The following is a 20,005-nucleotide window of genomic DNA, read 5'->3' as shown; positions in this document are numbered from 1 at the left end:
AACTCTTTATTTATCTGTCTCTCATTCTCTCTCTTACCACCCTCTCTCACTCTTTCTTTCTCTCTCTACCACCCTCTCTCTCTCTCTCTCTCTCTCTCTACCACCCTCTCTCACTATTTCTTTCTCTGTCTCTCTCTACCACCCTCTCTCTCCCTTTCTTTCTCTGTCTCTCACTACCACCCTCTTTCACTCTTTCTTTCTCTGTCTCTTCCTGCCTCTTTATCTCTCTCTCTCTCTCTCATTCTCTCTCTACCACCCTCCCTCATTCTTTCCTTCTCTCTCTTTCTGCCTCCTTATCTCTCTCTCTCATTCTCTCTCTCTACCACCCTCTCTCACTCTTTCTTTCTCTGTCTCTCTCTACCACCCCCTCTCACTCTTTCTTTCTCTGTCTCTTCCTGCCTCTTCATCTCTCTCTCTCTCTCTCTCTCTCTCTCTCTCTCTCTCTCTCTCTCTCTCTCTCTCTCTCTCTCTCTCTCTCTCTCACCCTCTCTCACTCTTTCTTTCTCTGTCTCTTTCTGCCTCCTCATCTCTCTCTCTCTCTGTCTCTTTCTGCCTCCTCATCTCTCTCTCTCTCTGTCTCTTTCTGCCTCCTCATCTCTCTCTCGCTCTGTCTCTTTCTGCCTCCTCATCTCTCTCTCTCTCTTTCTGCCTCCTCATCTCTCTCTCTCTCTTTCTGCCTCCTCATCTCTCTCTCTCTGTCTCTTTCTACATCCTTATCGCTCTCTCTCTGTCTCTTTCTGCCTCCTCATCTCTCTCTCTCTCTGTCTCTTTCTGCCTCCTCATCTCTCTCTCTCTGTCTCTTTCTGCCTCCTCATCTCTCTCTCTCTGTCTCTTTCTGCCTCCTCATCTCTCTCTGTCTCTTTCTGCCTCCTCATCTCTCTCTGTCTCTTTCTGCCTCCTCATCTCTCTCTCTGTCTCTTTCTGCCTCCTCATCTCTCTCTCTGTCTCTTTCTGCCTCCTCATCTCTCTCTCTCTGTCTCTTTCTGCCTCCTCATCTCTCTCTCTCTGTCTCTTTCTGCCTCCTCATCTCTCTCTCTCTCTCTTTCTGCCTCCTCATCTCTCTCTCTCTGTCTCTTTCTGCCTCCTCATCTCTCTCTCTCTGTCTCTTTCTGCCTCCTCATCTCTCTCTGTCTCTTTCTGCCTCCTCATCTTTCTGCCTCCTCATCTCTCTCTCTCTGTCTCTTTCTGCCTCCTCATCTCTCTCTCGGTTTCTCTGTTTCTCTTTTTCCTATTCCTCTCCTTCCCCTCTCCGTCTATCCCTCCCTCACCTCCCTGGCAAAGATTTTGAGAAGAAAGATTAAAAAGTTAAATTAAAGTAATTTTTGATGCCTCTGATTTTTCATAATCTGCATATCTGAAGGCTGATGTGTGGATATTTGGCGTGGCTGGTTGCCAGGGGCCTGTGGCAGGCTTGGTCCTCCTCTCCATCGTCCGAGAGGCCGGGGAGCTCTTACTATGAAAAGCACACAGCTCGACCCCTGAGAGGCGCTCTTATTATGAAAAGCACACAGCTCGACCCCTGAGATGCGCTCTTATTATGAAAAGCACACAGCTCGACCCCTGAGAGGCGCTCTTATTATGAAAAGCACATAGCTCGACCCCTGAGAGGCACTCTTATTATGAAAAGCACACAGCTGGACCCCTGAGAGGCACTCTTATTATGAAAATCACACAGCTAAACCCCTGAGAGGCGCTCTTATTATGAAAATCACACAGCTGGACCCCTGAGAGGCGCTCTTACTATGAAAAGCACACAGCCCAACCCCTGAGAGGCGCTCTTATTATGAAAAGCACACAGCTCGACCCCTGAGAGGCACTCTTATTATGAAAAGCACACAGCTGGACCCCTGAGAGGCGCTCTTATTATGAAAAGCACACAGCTGGACCCCTGAGAGGCGCTCTTATTATGAAAAGCACACAGCTCGACCCCTGAGAGGCGCTCTTATTATGAAAAGCACACAGCTGGACCCCTGAGAGGCGCTCTTATTATGAAAAGCACACAGCTCGACCCCTGAGAGGCGCTCTTACTATGAAAAGCACACAGCTGGACCCCTGAGCGGGAGGCACTCTTATGATGAAAAGCACACAGCTGGAACCCTGAGAGGCGCTCTTATTATGAAAAGCACACAGCTGGACCCCTGAGAGGCGCTCTTATTATGAAAAGCACACAGCTCGACCCCTGAGAGGCGCTCTTATTATGAAAAGCACACAGCTCAACCCATGAGAGGCGCTCTTATTATGAAAAGCTCACAGCTGGACCCCCGATGGGGATAGTCTGGTTACTTTACAGTGATTTATCACATTGTGTGAGTCCCAAATGTCACCACAATACCTGTGCACTACTTTTGACCAGAGGCCTATGGTGCCATTTGGGAGGCAATTTTGTCACTGTGCTGCAGCCCGTCCTCTGGGGAAGCTCTCTCTCTCTCTTTCATAACAACGCAATTACAGTTTCTCTATCTTGACGAGCTTTCTCCCTAAACTTAATTGTTTGTTTTCGTTTAGACAAAAACATTTGGCCTTAATTTATTTTTAGATTTAGAATAATGAGTTTTCTCGCTGGGAAATGAAATATCAGATGGAATAAGCTAATGTCAAGTGATTGCAACAGTTTCTCCTGTCTCCAACCCCTAAGCAGCACAACTATCACAGAGTGTGAATAGGGGATAGTCACACAGTGTGAACAGGGGATAGTCACACAGTGTGAACAGGGGATAGTTACAGTGTGAATAGGGGAGAGTCACACAGTGTGAATAGGGGATAGTCACGTAATGTGAATAGGGGATAGTCACACAGTGTGAATAGGGGATAGTCACAGAGTGTGAACAGGGGATAGTTACAGTGTGAATAGGGGAGAGTCACACAGTGTGAACAGGGGAGAGTCACATAGTGTGAACAGGGGATAGTCACAGTGTGTGAATAGGGGATAGTCACAGTGTGTGAATAGGGGATAGTCACACAGTGTGAACAGGGGATAGTTACAGTGTGAATAGGGGATAGTCACACAGTGTGAACAGGGGATAGTTACAGTGTGAATAGGGGAGAGTCACACAGTGTGAACAGGGGAGAGTCACATAGTGTGAACAGGGGATAGTCACAGTGTGTGAATAGGGGATAGTCACAGTGTGTGAATAGGGGATAGTCACACAGTGTGAACAGGGGATAGTCACACAGTGTGAACAGGGGAGAGTCACACAGTGTGAACAGGGGATAGTCACACAGTGTGAACAGGGGATAGTCACACAGTGTGAACAGGGGATAGTCACCGTGTGAATAGGGGATAGTCACACAGTGTGAACAGGGGATAGTTACAGTGTGTGAACAGGGGATAGTCACACAGTGTGAATAGGGGATAGTCACAGTGTGAATAGGGGATAGTCACACAGTGTGAATAGGGGATAGTCACAGAGTGAATAGGGGATAGTCACACAGTGTGAACAGGGGATAGTTACAGTTTGTGAACAGGGGATAGTCACACAGTGTGAATAGGGGATAGTCACAGTGTGAATAGGGGATAGTCACACAGTGTGAACAGGGGATAGTTACAGTGTGTGAATAGGGGATAGTCACACAGTGTGAATAGGGTATAGTTACATAGTGTGAACAGGGGATAGTCACAGTGTGAACAGGGGATAGTCACACAGTGTGAACAGGGGATAGTCACAGTGTGTGAATAGGGGATAGTCACAGTGTGAATAGGGGATAGTCACAGTGTGTGAATAGGGGATAGTCACAGTGTGAATAGGGGATAGTCACAGAGTGTGAACAGGGGATAGTCACACAGTGTGAACAGGGGATAGTCACACAGTGTGAATAGGGGATAGTTACATAGTGTGAACAGGGGATAGTTACAGTGTGTGAACAGGGGATAGTCACAGTGTGAATAGGGGATAGTCACAGAGTGTGAACAGGGGATAGTCACAGTGTGAATAGGGGATAGTCACAGAGTGTGAACAGGGGATAGTCACAGAGTGTGAACAGGGGAGAGTCACACAGTGTGAACAGGGGATAGTTACAGTGTGAATAGGGGATAGTCACAGTGTGAATAGGGGATAGTCACAGTGTGAATAGGGGATAGTCACAGTGTGAACAGGGGATAGTCACAGAGTGTGAACAGGGGATAGTTACATAGTGTGAACAGGGGATAGTCACACAGTGTGAACAGGGGATAGTTACAGTGTGAATAGGGGATAGTCACAGAGTGTGAACAGGGGATAGTCACAGAGTGTGAACAGGGGATAGTCACAGTGTGAATAGGGGATAGTCACACAGTCTGAACAGGGGATAGTCACGTAGTGTTAACAGGGGATAGTCACATAGTGTGAATAGGGGATAGTCACATAGTGTGAATAGGGGATAGTCACAGAGTGTGAATAGGGGATAGTCACATAGTGTGAATAGGGGATAGTCACATAGTGTGAATAGGGGATAGTCACATAGTGTGAACAGGGGATAGTCACATAGTGTGAATAGGGGATAGTCACATAGTGTGAATAGGGGATAGTCACATAGTGTGAATAGGGGATAGTCACATAGTGTGAATAGGGGATAGTCACATAGTGTGAACAGGAGATAGTCACATAGTGTGAATAGGGGATTGTCACACAGTCTGAACAGAGGATAGTCACAGAGTGTGAATAGGGGATAGTCACATAGTGTGAATAGGGGATAGTCACATAGTGTGAACAGGGGATAGGCACAGTGTGAATAGGGGATAGGCACATAGTGTGAATAGGGGATAGTCACAGAGTGTGAACAGGGGATAGTCTCAGTGTGAATAGGGGATAGTCACAGTGTGAATAGGGGATAGTCACATAGTGTGAATAGGGGATAGTCACATAGTGTGAATTGGGGATAGTCACAGTGTGAATAGGGGATAGTCTACGTGTGAATAGGGGATAGTCACAGTGTGAATAGGGGATAGTTACATAGTGTGAACAGGGGATAGTCACGGTGTGGATAGGGGATAGTCACATAGTGTGAACAGGGGATAGTCACATAGTGTGAACAGGGGATAGTCACAGAGTGTGAATAGGGGATAGTCACATAGTGTGAACAGGGGATATATCACATAGTGTGAATAGGGGATAGTCACATAGTGTGAATAGGGGATATATCACATAGTGTGAATAGGGGATAGTCACATAGTGTGAATAGGGGATAGTCACATAGTGTGAATAGGGGATAGTCACATAGTGTGAATAGGGGATAGTCACATAGTGTGAATAGGGGATAGTCACATAGTGTGAATAGGGGATAGTCACAGAGTGTGAATAGGGGATAGTCACAGAGTGTGAATAGGGGATAGTCACATCGTGTGAATAGGGGATAGTCACAGAGTGTGAATAGGGGATAGTCACATAGTGTGAATAGGGGATAGTCACATAGTGTGAATAGGGGATAGTCACATAGTGTGAATAGGGGATAGTCACATCGTGTGAATAGGGGATAGTCACATCGTGTGAATAGGGGATAGTCACAGAGTGTGAATAGGGGATAGTCACAGAGTGTGAATAGGGGATAGTCACAGAGTGTGAATAGGGGATAGTCACAGAGTGTGAATAGGGGATAGTCACATAGTGTGAATAGGGGATAGTCACAGACTGTGAATAGGGGATAGTCACAGGTGTGAATAGGGATCACAGAGTGTGAATAGGGGATAGTCACAGAGTGTGAATAGGGGATAGTCACATAGTGTGAATAGGGGATAGTCACAGAGTGTGAATAGGGGATAGTCACAGAGTGTGAATAGGGGATAGTCACAGAGTGTGAATAGGGGATAGTCACAGAGTGTGAATAGGGGATAGTCACAGAGTGTGAATAGGGGATAGTCACAGAGTGTGAATAGGGGATAGTCACAGAGTGTGAATAGGGGATAGTCACAGAGTGTGAATAGGGGATAGTCACAGAGTGTGAATAGGGGATAGTCACATAGTGTGAATAGGGGATAGTCACATTGTGTGAATAGGGGATAGTCACATAGTGTGAATAGGGGATAGTCACATCGTGTGAATAGGGGATAGTCACAGAGTGTGAATAGGGGATAGTCACATACTCTGAATAGGGAATGTTAGGATCACCTTTGGCAGCGATTATAGCTTTGGCAGCGATTACAGCTAATTTGTAAAAAAGTTATAAAAACATAATTCCACTTTGACCTTATGGGGTATTGTGTGTAGGCCAGTGAGACATCTGTTTTAGATTCAAGCTGAAAAAGTGAAGGGGATTGAGCACTTTCTGAAGGCAGATAATATTACACGACAAACTCAATATTCACTGTGTGTATTTTCCCTCTTTCCTCACAGCCTAACGTGGTGAAAACACAGACTATCACCATCTCAGACGTGTCTAACTCCCTACGAGGAGACGTCTATAACAAGGAGGTCCCCATCGTGCACACTGAGACCAAGACCATTACCTACGAGTCAGCGCAGGTGAGAGGCATCGTTAGAAATGTAGTTCTTAAATAAAAACCTTTTATTAACCCATATGACTTTGTGTTAACAGTGAACTGGGTCATATTCATTAGGATACCCAATGGGAAAAAATGTTTTCAAAATGTAAACAAGCAATTTCATATTGGACAAGTCCTATTTTAGTGTCTTTTCTTCCTTTTGGTGCCTGATGAACATGAGTCTGTTTTTTGGTCTTAATCTCAGCCAGTAGATAACGTAATCCTAAATTAACCCCTTTTCTCCCCCTTGTGTTAACATAGTGTCTCCTTCAGCCCGTAGACAGCATGGCAGAGAGGGACTCTGGAGTGCTGTTGAGTGCCCAGACCATCACCTCAGAGACAGTCAGTACAACCACCACCACTCAGATCACCAAGGTACGTCCTGGGCTTCCTGGTCTACGATCAGTTTCGCTTTCGCTAGATGATGCAGATTTGAGTCATTTAGCACAGGGATTCCGAATGTATTTCGCTTCGTGAACCACCAATTGAGGTGTTTTTTTTTTGTCGTGACCAATGTTCCCTCTAAGCTGCGCTTGTGCGCAGGACTGCCGCGCAGAATAAATATCAGCCTCGCGCAGGGAAGCACTGTCAAGACTTCTGCCGAAGTCGATGCCTCTCCTTGTTCGGCGGTGTTCGGCGGTCGACGTTGCCGGTCTTCTAGCCATCGGCGATCCATTTTTCATTTTCCATTTGTTTTGTCTCGTTTTATAACAAACCTGGTTCTCATTTCCCTCATTATGTGTTGTGTATTTAACCCTTTGTTTCCCCCTTGTCTTTGTGTGGTATTGTTTATGTGTTTCATGTATGCGCACGTTAGACTGGTTGCGCTGGGTTATGTCAACCCGTATTGTATTTCGTGTTCGTTGTGCCGTGTGCTTTTGGTTCGCATAAATAAAAGGCTCCGTTTGCTACCTAATATCTGCTCCCCTGCGCCTGACTCCCTTGCAGCCCCATTTACGCAAACCTGACAAGCACGACATTGAACTTCCCTCCACTTTCTAGAGTTTTCCCCTTTAGTTAACACTATCAACGTTTCCCTTTACTGTGGGTATTGTGATCGAATCAATGCGTTATTAGCCACTTTCAATGCAACATACCGAAACAAACCTAACTATGCAAGAGATTTTGCTGTAGGCAGAACACATCGGAGTAGGATTCTATTGCATTGACAGGCACGACTCAGGCCCATACTATACACAGACCGGTGCGCCATAACCAATCAGAGCTAAAGTATCCCTATATGCAAATCGACCATTGCCTTATATGGATCTTTGCCATTCACGTTGAACTGGACTGTGTTTACAGCATGTGCGGTCGTGATTAGTGAAAGCTTCATGTAGCCACCTGAGCACATTTGTTCTTATTCTTTGCTAGTCAGTGAGTTATTAGCCCAGTTAGACCTAATCTAATCAGCAATGGAGGAGTGATTACTTCCTACAAGAGCACAAACTCATAATTTGTCTGATTCTCTGTAATAATGGTATGGGAATAATAAGTAATTGTATTTTGTAAAGTGGTTTCTTGCATCAAACAACACAACCTTTTCAGGCACCTTCTTGTCTGAAGAAGAAGTGGATAAACAGGTTAATGTCAACCCCGACATGTTTTTTGGAATTTAGGCCTACGTTGAACACCACACGTTGGCTACTACTGCCGGCTAAATGATAGAACAGCTATTTCCATGTTTAAATGTTATGAGATGCAATTTCTCCATTGTTTTTTATGGTAGCCATAGGGTTGCACATTTTTAGGGAATATTCAGAGGTAGAAACTTTCCGTGGGAATTATCGGGAATATATGGGAATTAATGGAAATATATGGGAATTAATATTAATACCATTTAAATGTATATGCTTTTTGCATTGGATATATTTACCATATCATATGGAGACAGAAACATAAACCTTTTACCTCATCATAAGTAGACATAATTGCAAATGATTAAATCCTTCCAATAGAAAAAAAATTTTTTTAGTTACGAATTGAACTTAATTAAATGATTTGACTCTTCACATGGGATGATTTCACTGAACAACAAAAGAAAGAGAATATTGAATAATTCCCTATGATCCATAGCATCTCCCAAAAATGATTTCAACATACATCTGTAAAATGATAGTCTAGAAACTAAAGCTTTGGTTGTCTTCCTCTCAGGCTTCCACGTCTTCTCCCTGGACCTCCTCAATGTCCACCTCTTGAACATCAGACTCTGACGCCTCATCTTCACTGTCACTTTCCAACCTTGTTGAGGATGGCTCATTGTCAGGCTCAAAAAGCCTTGAATTTGCCCAGATGGCCACCAATTTTTTAACCCTCGTATTGGTCAGCCTCTTGCATGCTTTGGTGTGTGTGTTCCCAAAGAAGGACCAGTTGCGATCTGAGGCGGCTGATGTTGGTGGGATTTAGAGGATGATGGAGGCAACAGGGGAAAGAGCCTCAGATCCACAAAGTCCCTTCCACCAGGTGGCTGATGAGATATGTTGGCACGACTGCCATATTGCATCTTCATCCCAAAGCCCTTGCTTGGAAGTGTAGTTGGCCAGACTATCAAGAACCTTGCCTTCATTCAGGCTAAGGTGGCGAGACACAGTAGTGATGACACCATAGGCCTTGTTGATCTCTGCACCAGACAGGATGCTCTTGCCAGCGTACTTGGGGTCCAACATGTACGCTGCGGTGTGTATGGGCTTCAGGCAGAAGTCTTCACGCTTTTTGATGTATTTCAGAACTGCAGTTTTCTCTGCTTGGAGCAACAGTGAAGTGGGCAGGGCAGTACGGATTTCTTCTCTTACATCTGCAAGTCTGAACATCAGCCAGGATTGCATTCAAGAGTTTCGGGCTGCTTACCACACACTCCCATAATACATCATCCAGGAGGATCCTCTTGATGGGGCTGTCCATATCGGCAGACTGTGATATGGCCATTTCTTGGAGAGACTCCTTCCCCTCCAGGAGACTGTCAAACATGATGACAACAGCACCTCAACGGGTGCTGCTGGGCAGCTTCAATGTGGTGCTCTTATTCTTCTCACTTTGCTTGGTGAGGTAGATTGCTACTATAACTTGATGACCCTTCACATACCTAACCATTTCCTACGCTCTCTTGTAGAGTGTATCCATTGTTTTCAGTGCCATGATGTCATTGAGGAGCAGATTCAATGCATGAGCAGCACAGCCAATGGATGTGATGTGAGGGTAGGACTCCTCCACTTTAGACCAAGCAGCCTTCATGTTCGCAGCATTGTCTGTCACCAGTGCAAATACCTTCTGTGGTCTAAGGTCATTGATGTTTGCCTTCAGTTCATCTGCAATGTAGAGACCAGTGTGTCTGTTGTCCCTCATGTCTGTGCTCTTGTAGAATACTGGTTGAGGGATGGAGATGATGTAGTTAATTATTCCTTGCCAACGAACATTCAATCCACCCATTAGAGATGCTTGCAATACAGTCTGCTTTCTCTATGATTTGCTTGACCTTCACTTGAACTCTGTTGAACTCTGCATCCAGCAAATGAGTAGATAAAGCATGTCTGGTTGGAGGGGTGTATGCTGGGCGAAGAACATTCAGACATCTCTTCCAATACACATAGCCTGTGAGCATCAGAGGTGAACCAGTTGCATACATGCATTGTGGTCCTTCTGTAGCTCAGTTGGTAGAGCATGGCGCTTGTAACGCCAGGGTAGTGGGTTCGATCCCCGGGATCACCCATACGTAGAATGTATGCACACATGACTGTAAGTCGCTTTGGATAAAAGCGTCTGCTAAATGGCATATATTATTATTATTATTATTACACAGCTCAAGCAAGACATTCATCAGCGTTTATCTGACTACGTTCCTCCATTGAGTCAAAAAAAACTTCTGATTCCAGAAGGACCATGAGCTGTTGCTATCGATAAGGTGTCTGATTAATCCTTTTCACTTCCAATAGAAGTAGAGGGACTTTTGTCAGAGGTTGTGAGCGCTGAGGGAACTTTATGCACTTGGCCAGATGATTCTGAATCTTTGTTGCATTCTTCACATATGATTTAGCATGGTATTTGCTAATGTACACAGCTTTTCCTTTTACATTAGCTGCAGTGAAATGTCTCCACACATCAGATAGTAACCGTGGCATTTTCCTGTCAAGATTAGAAAAAAATGAACATACAATTCCATGTACAGTTAAGCAATAATAAGTCAAATGAAACATGTATGGAAATAGGTGAATTAACACTCGTCAGTTAGTATGTTCAAGCAAGCTCAAACCCAACTGGTAGCAAAAACGAACTAGCAGAAATTGTTAACAAGTTAGAAATTATTTAAACACACTTTGCTGTAGGCTACTATTTACTATTTAACAAAAAAATCATAAAATATATTGACAGTATTGTAATCAAAACTGACCAGAAAGCATGTAGTCCTTGGCTCAGACAGTGTAGTAGTGCATGCACAGTTGCAATTCCATTGAATGAGGGATAGTTGAACCAAAATATGGCCACAAGACCAAGAATTGCCTTATGTGTATCCAACAAAAAAGGTTCACTGTTATAAGCTACCTTTTTTGATGAAGTTAAGCAAAGTTCCCCAAATTCCAGGGCTTAACCTCCCATGGAGAATTCCCCGTAAAGTTTCCGACCCTTTGCAGCCCTAGGTAGCCTCTCAGGTAGGTCTACATTATGATCAAATAGCAACAGCAGCCTACTTGGCCACTGTTATAACTGTAACTTAAAGCAGGTACAAGCCTCAGTGTTCACAGTAAAACGCACCAGAAGTTACACATCATTTTTCAAATTTCTCAGCAGACCTGACATTTGCTCAGTGGTAAAACATTTTTGAGGGAACATTGGTCGTGACCGCCATAAGGGTTGAGTGGTGAGAAAACATACACAGACTAAAGAATAAGTAAAAATTTGATGAATAATACCCTCTTCTTCAAAACAGTAATTAATTAATTATTAATTAACAAAACATTAACTTAATGTAGATTTGAGTTTTCCTTCTTGTGATCAATTTTAAGAAATGGACTGTATAATTATGAAATGATTATTTCTAACAATGCAGGGTTTTCTCTGGATCTAAAATTGGCTTAGGTGTGGCATAGGGCGTGGCATGGGGCCTGGCAATGGGGCGTGGCATGGGGCGTGGGAATGGGGCATGGCAATGGGGCGTGGCATGGGGCCTGGCAATGGGGCGTGGCATGGGGCCTGGCAATGTGCATTGTCAGTCGTCTGCGCACTAAATTCTGTTTGGACCCTGGGGAAGAACATTTCTCTCTAGCAGTATGTTGTCAGGTCAAAGCTGCTCTCTCTCTCTCTATACAGTATCTCTCTAACAGTATGTTGTCAGGTCAAAGCTGCTCTCTATACAGTGTCTCTCTAACAGTATGTTGTCAGGTCAAATCTGCCCTTTGATCATGCTATCTGAACATTAATGCCTTGTGAGTTTTTCTCTCTCTCTCTCTTTCTCTCTCTCTCTCTCTGTCTCTCACTCTCTCTCTCTCTCTCTCTCTCTCTCTCTCTGTCTCTCTCTCTCTCTCTCTCTCTGTCTCTCTGTCTCTCTCTCTCTCTGTCTCTCTCTGTCTCTCTCTCGCTCTCTCTGTCTCTCTCTCTCTCTCTCTCTGTATCTCTCTCTCTATTTCTTCTCCTGGCCCTTTTTTAACAATCTCTTTATTTTCTCTCTCTCTCTTTCAGACGGTGAAAGGAGGGATCTCAGAGACTCGCATTGAGAAGAGGATTGTTATAACTGGAGACACAGAGATTGATCACGACAAGGTGGGGGACAGATTTCTACTTCTAGCCTCCGGCTCTGTGCTAGCTGGCTCACTATGTATTCCGTTAGAGACCACTTCAGTGGAGTAACAATATATTATTCGTCTGGTTTAGATCTATTACACGGAATCTAACATTTCAAGTCCTCTGTCTTAGTGGCGCAAATCAAATTTAAAAAAAAGAAAAGAGCTTGGTTGGTGATGTGAACTAAACGCAGGCTTGTCCAAATGTGGTACCCCTTTGACTGTTTGCTTGGGTAATGAACGTTTCCAACTCTTGTAGTCGTGTGGATTTTAGCGACTGTATTTGCCTGTGGGGTGATTGTGTTTAATGTATGTATAGTCTTTTTATTAGTGCCATCAATCTCAATGTATTGAAACTTCCTTTGTGTGTGTGTGTGTGTGTGTGTGTGTGTGTGTGTGTGTGTGTGTGTGTGTGTGTGTGTGTGTGTGTGTGTGTGTGTGTGTGTGTGTGTGTGTGTGTGTGTGTGTGTGTGTGTGTGTGTGTGTGTGTGTGTGTGTGTGTGTGTGTGTGTATTCCCTCTTCTCAGGCTCTGGCCCAGGCCATCAAGGAGGCGAAGGAGCAGCACCCGGACATGTCTGTGACCAAAGTGGTGGTGCATCAGGAAACAGAGATCACCCCAGATTAACCCCAGGCTCACCTCTCCTATAGCCAGGTCAGTAGTAACCCTAACCCCAGATTAACCCCAGGCTCACCTCTCCTATAACCAGGTCAGTAGTAACCCTAACCCCAGGCTTACCTCTCCTATAACCAGGTAAGTAGTACCCGTAACCCCAGATTAACCCCAGGCTCACCTCTCCTATAACCAGGTCAGTATTACCCCTAACCCCAGATTAACCCCAGGCTCACCTCTCCTATAACCAGGTCAGTATTACCCCTAACCCCAGATTAACCCCAGGCTCACCTCTCCTATAGCCAGGTCAGTAGTACCCCTAACCCCAGATTAACCCCAGGCTCACCTCTCCTATAACCAGGTCAGTATTACCCCTAACCCCAGATTAACCCCAGGCTCACCTCTCCTATAACCAGGTCAGTATTACCCCTAACCCCAGATTAACCCCAGGCTCACCTCTCCTATAACCAGGTCAGTAGTACCCCTAACCCCAGATTAACCCCAGGCTCACCTCTCCTATAACCAGGTCAGTAGTACCCCTAACCCCAGATTAACCCCAGGCTCACCTCTCCTATAACCAGGTCAGTAGTAACCCTAACCCCAGATTAACCCCAGGCTCACCTCTCCTATAACCAGGTCAGTAGTACCCCTAACCCCAGATTAACCCCAGGCTCACCTCTCCTATAACCAGGTCAGTAGTAAACCTAACCCCAGGCTCACCTCTCCTATAGCCAGGTCAGTAATACCCCTAACCCCAGATTAACCCCAGGCTCACCTCTCCTATAACCAGGTCAGTAGTACCCCTAACCCCAGATTAACCCCAGGCTCACCTCTCCTATAGCCAGGTCAGTAGTACCCCTAACCCCAGATTAACCCCAGGCTCACCTCTCCTATAGCCAGGTCAGTAGTAACCCTAACCCCAGATTAACCCCAGGCTCACCTCTCCTATAGCCAGGTCAGTAGTACCCCTAACCCCAGATTAACCACAGGCTCACCTCTCCTATAACCAGGTCAGTAGTACCCCTAACCCCAGATTAACCCCAGGCTCACCTCTCCTATAACCAGGTCAGTAGTACCCCTAACCCCAGATTAACCCCAGGCTCACCTCTCCTATAACCAGGTCAGTAGTACCCCTAACCCCAGATTAACCCCAGGCTCACCTCTCCTATAACCAGGTCAGTAGTAACCCTAACCCCAGATGAACCCCAGGCTCACCTCTCCTATAACCAGGTCAGTAGTACCCTAACCCCAGATTAACCCAAGGCTCACCTCTCCTATAGCCAGGTCAGTAGTAACCCTAACCCCAGGCTCACCTCTCCTATAGCCAGGTCAGTAGTACCCCTAACCCCAGATTAACCCCAGGCTCACCGCTCCTATAGCCAGGTCAGTAGTACCCCTAACCCCAGATTAACCCCAGGCTCACCTCTCCTATAACCAGGTCAGTAATACCCCTAACCCCAGATTAACCCCAGGCTCACCTCTCCTATAGCCAGGTCAGTAGTACCCCTAACCCCAGATTAACCCCAGGCTCACCTCTCCTATAGCCAGGTCAGTAGTAACCCTAACCCCAGATTAACCCCAGGCTCACCTCTCCTATAGCCAGGTCAGTAGTACCCCTAACCCCAGATTAACCACAGGCTCACCTCTCCTATAACCAGGTCAGTAGTACCCCTAACCCCAGATTAACCCCAGGCTCACCTCTCCTATAACCAGGTCAGTAGTACCCCTAACCCCAGATTAACCCCAGGCTCACCTCTCCTATAACCAGGTCAGTAGTACCTCTAACCCCAGATTAACCCCAGGCTCACCTCTCCTATAACCAGGTCAGTAGTAACCCTAACCCCAGATTAACCCCAGGCTCACCTCTCCTATAACCAGGTCAGTAGTACCCCTAACCCCAGATTAACCCCAAGCTCACCTCTCCTATAACCAGGTCAGTAGTACCCCTAACCCCAGATTAACCCCAGGCTCACCTCTCCTATAACCAGGTCAGTAGTAACCCTAACCCCAGATGAACCCCAGGCTCACCTCTCCTATAACCAGGTCAGTAGTACCCCTAACCCCAGATTAACCCCAGGCTCACCTCTCCTATAGCCAGGTCAGTAGTAACCCTAACCCCAGGCTCACCTCTCCTATAGCCAGGTCAGTAGTACCCCTAACCCCAGATTAACCCCAGGCTCACCGCTCCTATAGCCAGGTCAGTAGTACCCCTAACCCCAGATTAACCCCAGGCTCACCTCTCCTATAACCAGGTAAGTAGTACCCCTAACCCCAGATTAACCTCAGGCTCACCTCTCCTATAACCAGGTCAGTAGTACCCCTAACCCCAGATTAACCCCAGGCTCACCTCTCCTATAACCAGGTCAGTAGTACCCCTAACCCCAGATTAACCCCAGGCTCACCTCTCCTATAACCAGGTCAGTAGTAACCCTAACCCCAGATTAACCCCCGGCTCACCTCTCCTATAACCAGGTCAGTAGTACCCCTAACCCCAGATTAACCCCAGGCTCACCTCTCCTATAACCAGGTCAGTAGTAACCCTAACCCCAGATTAACCCCAGGCTTACCTCTCCTATAACCAGGTAAGTAGTACCCGTAACCCCAGATTAACCCCAGGCTCACCTCTCCTATAACCAGGTCAGTATTACCCCTAACCCCAGATTAACCCCAGGCTCACCTCTCCTATAACCAGGTCAGTATTACCCCTAACCCCAGATTAACCTCAGGCTCACCTCTCCTATAGCCAGGTCAGTAGTACCCCTAACCCCAGATTAACCCCAGGCTCACCTCTCCTATAACCAGGTCAGTATTACCCCTAACCCCAGATTAACCCCAGGCTCACCTCTCCTATAACCAGGTCAGTATTACGCCTAACCCCAGATTAACCCCAGGCTCACCTCTCCTATAACCAGGTCAGTAGTACCCCTAACCCCAGATTAACCCCAGGCTCACCTCTCCTATAACCAGGTCAGTAGTAACCCTAACCCCAGATTAACCCCAGGCTCACCTCTCCTATAACCAGGTCAGTAGTACCCCTAACCCCAGATTAACCCCAGGCTCACCTCTCCTATAGCCGGGTCAGTAGTACCCCTAACCCCAGATTAACCCCAGGTTCACCTCTCCTATAACCAGGTCAGTAGGTCAGTAACCTAACCCCAGGCTCACCTCTCCTATAGCCAGGTCAGTAGTACCCCTAACCCCAGATTAACCCCAGGCTCACCTCTCCTATAGCCAGGTCAGTATTACCCCTAACCCCAGATTAACCCCAGGCTCACCTCTCCTATAACCAGGTCAGTATTACCCCTAACCCCAGATTAACCCCAGGCTCACCTCTCCTATAACCAGGTCAGTAGTACCCCTAACCCCAGATTAACCCCAGGCTCACCTCTCCTATAACCAGGTCAGTAGTACCCCTAACCCCAGATTAACCCCAGGCTCACCTCTCCTATAACCAGGTCAGTAAACCCTAACCCCAGATTAACCCCAGGCTCACCTCTCCTATAACCAGGTCAGTAGTACCCCTAACCCCAGATTAACCCCAGGCTCACCTCTCCTATAACCAGGTCAGTAGTAACCCTAACCCCAGGCTCACCTCTCCCATAGCCAGGTCAGTAATACCCCTAACCCCAGATTAACCCCAGGCTCACCTCTCCTATAACCAGGTCAGTAGTACCCCTAACCCCAGATTAACCCCAGGCTCACCTCTCCTATAGCCAGGTCAGTAGTACCCCTAACCCCAGATTAACCCCAGGCTCACCTCTCCTATAGCCAGGTCAGTAGTAACCCTAACCCCAGATTAACCCCAGGCTCACCTCTCCTATAGCCAGGTCAGTAGTACCCCTAACCCCAGATTAACCACAGGCTCACCTCTCCTATAACCAGGTCAGTAGTACCCCTAACCCCAGATTAACCCCAGGCTCACCTCTCCTATAACCAGGTCAGTAGTACCCCTAACCCCAGATTAACCCCAGGCTCACCTCTCCTATAACCAGGTCAGTAGTACCCCTAACCCCAGATTAACCCCAGGCTCACCTCTCCTATAACCAGGTCAGTAGTAACCCTAACCCCAGATGAACCCCAGGCTCACCTCTCCTATAACCAGGTCAGTAGTACCCCTAACCCCAGATTAACCCAAGGCTCACCTCTCCTATAGCCAGGTCAGTAGTAACCCTAACCCCAGGCTCACCTCTCCTATAGCCAGGTCAGTAGTACCCCTAACCCCAGATTAACCCCAGGCTCACCGCTCCTATAGCCAGGTCAGTAGTACCCCTAACCCCAGATTAACCCCAGGCTCACCTCTCCTATAACCAGGTCAGTAATACCCCTAACCCCAGATTAACCCCAGGCTCACCTCTCCTATAGCCAGGTCAGTAGTACCCTAACCCCAGATTAACCCCAGGCTCACCTCTCCTATAGCCAGGTCAGTAGTAACCCTAACCCCAGATTAACCCCAGGCTCACCTCTCCTATAGCCAGGTCAGTAGTACCCCTAACCCCAGATTAACCACAGGCTCACCTCTCCTATAACCAGGTCAGTAGTACCCCTAACCCCAGATTAACCCCAGGCTCACCTCTCCTATAACCAGGTCAGTAGTACCCCTAACCCCAGATTAACCCCAGGCTCACCTCTCCTATAACCAGGTCAGTAGTACCTCTAACCCCAGATTAACCCCAGGCTCACCTCTCCTATAACCAGGTCAGTAGTAACCCTAACCCCAGATTAACCCCAGGCTCACCTCTCCTATAACCAGGTCAGTAGTACCCCTAACCCCAGATTAACCCCAAGCTCACCTCTCCTATAACCAGGTCAGTAGTACCCCTAACCCCAGATTAACCCCAGGCTCACCTCTCCTATAACCAGGTCAGTAGTAACCCTAACCCCAGATGAACCCCAGGCTCACCTCTCCTATAACCAGGTCAGTAGTACCCCTAACCCCAGATTAACCCCAGGCTCACCTCTCCTATAGCCAGGTCAGTAGTAACCCTAACCCCAGGCTCACCTCTCCTATAGCCAGGTCAGTAGTACCCCTAACCCCAGATTAACCCCAGGCTCACCGCTCCTATAGCCAGGTCAGTAGTACCCCTAACCCCAGATTAACCCCAGGCTCACCTCTCCTATAACCAGGTAAGTAGTACCCCTAACCCCAGATTAACCTCAGGCTCACCTCTCCTATAACCAGGTCAGTAGTACCCCTAACCCCAGATTAACCCCAGGCTCACCTCTCCTATAACCAGGTCAGTAGTACCCCTAACCCCAGATTAACCCCAGGCTCACCTCTCCTATAACCAGGTCAGTAGTAACCCTAACCCCAGATTAACCCCCGGCTCACCTCTCCTATAACCAGGTCAGTAGTACCCCTAACCCCAGATTAACCCCAGGCTCACCTCTCCTATAACCAGGTCAGTAGTAACCCTAACCCCAGATTAACCCCAGGCTTACCTCTCCTATAACCAGGTAAGTAGTACCCGTAACCCCAGATTAACCCCAGGCTCACCTCTCCTATAACCAGGTCAGTATTACCCCTAACCCCAGATTAACCCCAGGCTCACCTCTCCTATAACCAGGTCAGTATTACCCCTAACCCCAGATTAACCTCAGGCTCACCTCTCCTATAGCCAGGTCAGTAGTACCCCTAACCCCAGATTAACCCCAGGCTCACCTCTCCTATAACCAGGTCAGTATTACCCCTAACCCCAGATTAACCCCAGGCTCACCTCTCCTATAACCAGGTCAGTATTACGCCTAACCCCAGATTAACCCCAGGCTCACCTCTCCTATAACCAGGTCAGTAGTACCCTAACCCCAGATTAACCCCAGGCTCACCTCTCCTATAACCAGGTCAGTAGTAACCCTAACCCCAGATTAACCCCAGGCTCACCTCTCCTATAACCAGGTCAGTAGTACCCCTAACCCCAGATTAACCCCAGGCTCACCTCTCCTATAGCCGGGTCAGTAGTACCCCTAACCCCAGATTAACCCCAGGTTCACCTCTCCTATAACCAGGTCAGTAGTAAACCTAACCCCAGGCTCACCTCTCCTATAGCCAGGTCAGTAATACCCCTAACCCCAGATTAACCCCAGGCTCACCTCTCCTATAACCAGGTCAGTAGTACCCCTAACCCCAGATTAACCCCAGGCTCACCTCTCCTATAGCCAGGTCAGTAGTACCCCTAACCCCAGATTAACCCCAGGCTCACCTCTCCTATAGCCAGGTCAGTAGTAACCCTAACCCCAGATTAACCCCAGGCTCACCTCTCCTATAGCCAGGTCAGTAGTACCCCTAACCCCAGATTAACCACAGGCTCACCTCTCCTATAACCAGGTCAGTAGTACCCCTAACCCCAGATTAACCCCAGGCTCACCTCTCCTATAACCAGGTCAGTAGTACCCCTAACCCCAGATTAACCCCAGGCTCACCTCTCCTATAACCAGGTCAGTAGTACCTCTAACCCCAGATTAACCCCAGGCTCACCTCTCCTATAACCAGGTCAGTAGTACCCCTAACCCCAGATTAACCCCAGGCTCACCTCTCCTATAACCAGGTCAGTAGTACCCTAACCCCAGATTAACCCCAGGCTCACCTCTCCTATAACCAGGTCAGTAGTAACCCTAACCCCAGATGAACCCCAGGCTCACCTCTCCTATAACCAGGTCAGTAGTACCCCCTAACCCCAGATTAACCCCAGGCTCACCTCTCCTATAGCCAGGTCAGTAGTAACCCTAACCCCAGGCTCACCTCTCCTATAGCCAGGTCAGTAGTACCCCTAACCCCAGATTAACCCCAGGCTCACCGCTCCTATAGCCAGGTCAGTAGTACCCCTAACCCCAGATTAACCCCAGGCTCACCTCTCCTATAACCAGGTCAGTAGTAACCCTAACCCCAGGCTTACCTCTCCTATAACCAGGTAAGTAGTACCCGTAACCCCAGATTAACCCCAGGCTCACCTCTCCTATAACCAGGTCAGTATTACCCCTAACCCCAGATTAACCCCAGGCTCACCTCTCCTATAACCAGGTCAGTAGTACCCCTAACCCCAGATTAACCCCAGGCTCACCTCTCCTATAGCCAGGTCAGTAGTACCCCTAACCCCAGATTAACCCCAGGCTCACCTCTCCTATAACCAGGTCAGTATTACCCCTAACCCCAGATTAACCCCAGGCTCACCTCT

General features: G+C 47.4%; 1 protein-coding gene across 6 annotated transcripts in view; it reads left to right on the top strand.

Moving 5' to 3' along the window:
* LOC118379570 (protein 4.1-like) overlaps positions 1-20,005 on the top strand; it is a 129,448-nt gene that overhangs the window by 95,815 nt on the left and 13,628 nt on the right. For 4 of the 6 annotated variants that reach the window (XM_052472785.1, XM_052472787.1, XM_052472786.1 and 1 more), the window contains 4 exons: positions 6,306-6,434; positions 6,716-6,829; positions 12,125-12,205; positions 12,753-12,878. In XM_052472785.1, coding sequence (XP_052328745.1) covers positions 6,306-6,434; positions 6,716-6,829; positions 12,125-12,205; positions 12,753-12,851 — 423 coding nt within the window. In that variant the 3' untranslated portion in view covers positions 12,852-12,878. The remainder of the gene's footprint in view (positions 1-6,305; positions 6,435-6,715; positions 6,830-12,124; positions 12,206-12,752; positions 12,879-20,005) is intronic. The other 2 variants (XM_052472789.1, XM_052472784.1) reach the window with 1 other exon arrangement.

Source organism: Oncorhynchus keta, chromosome 20, assembly GCF_023373465.1.
Source record: "Oncorhynchus keta strain PuntledgeMale-10-30-2019 chromosome 20, Oket_V2, whole genome shotgun sequence".
In the NCBI taxonomy this organism is placed as follows: domain Eukaryota; kingdom Metazoa; phylum Chordata; class Actinopteri; order Salmoniformes; family Salmonidae; genus Oncorhynchus; species Oncorhynchus keta.
The sequence above is the reverse complement of the archived record's forward strand: the minus strand, read 5'-3'. Positions and strand labels throughout refer to the sequence as shown.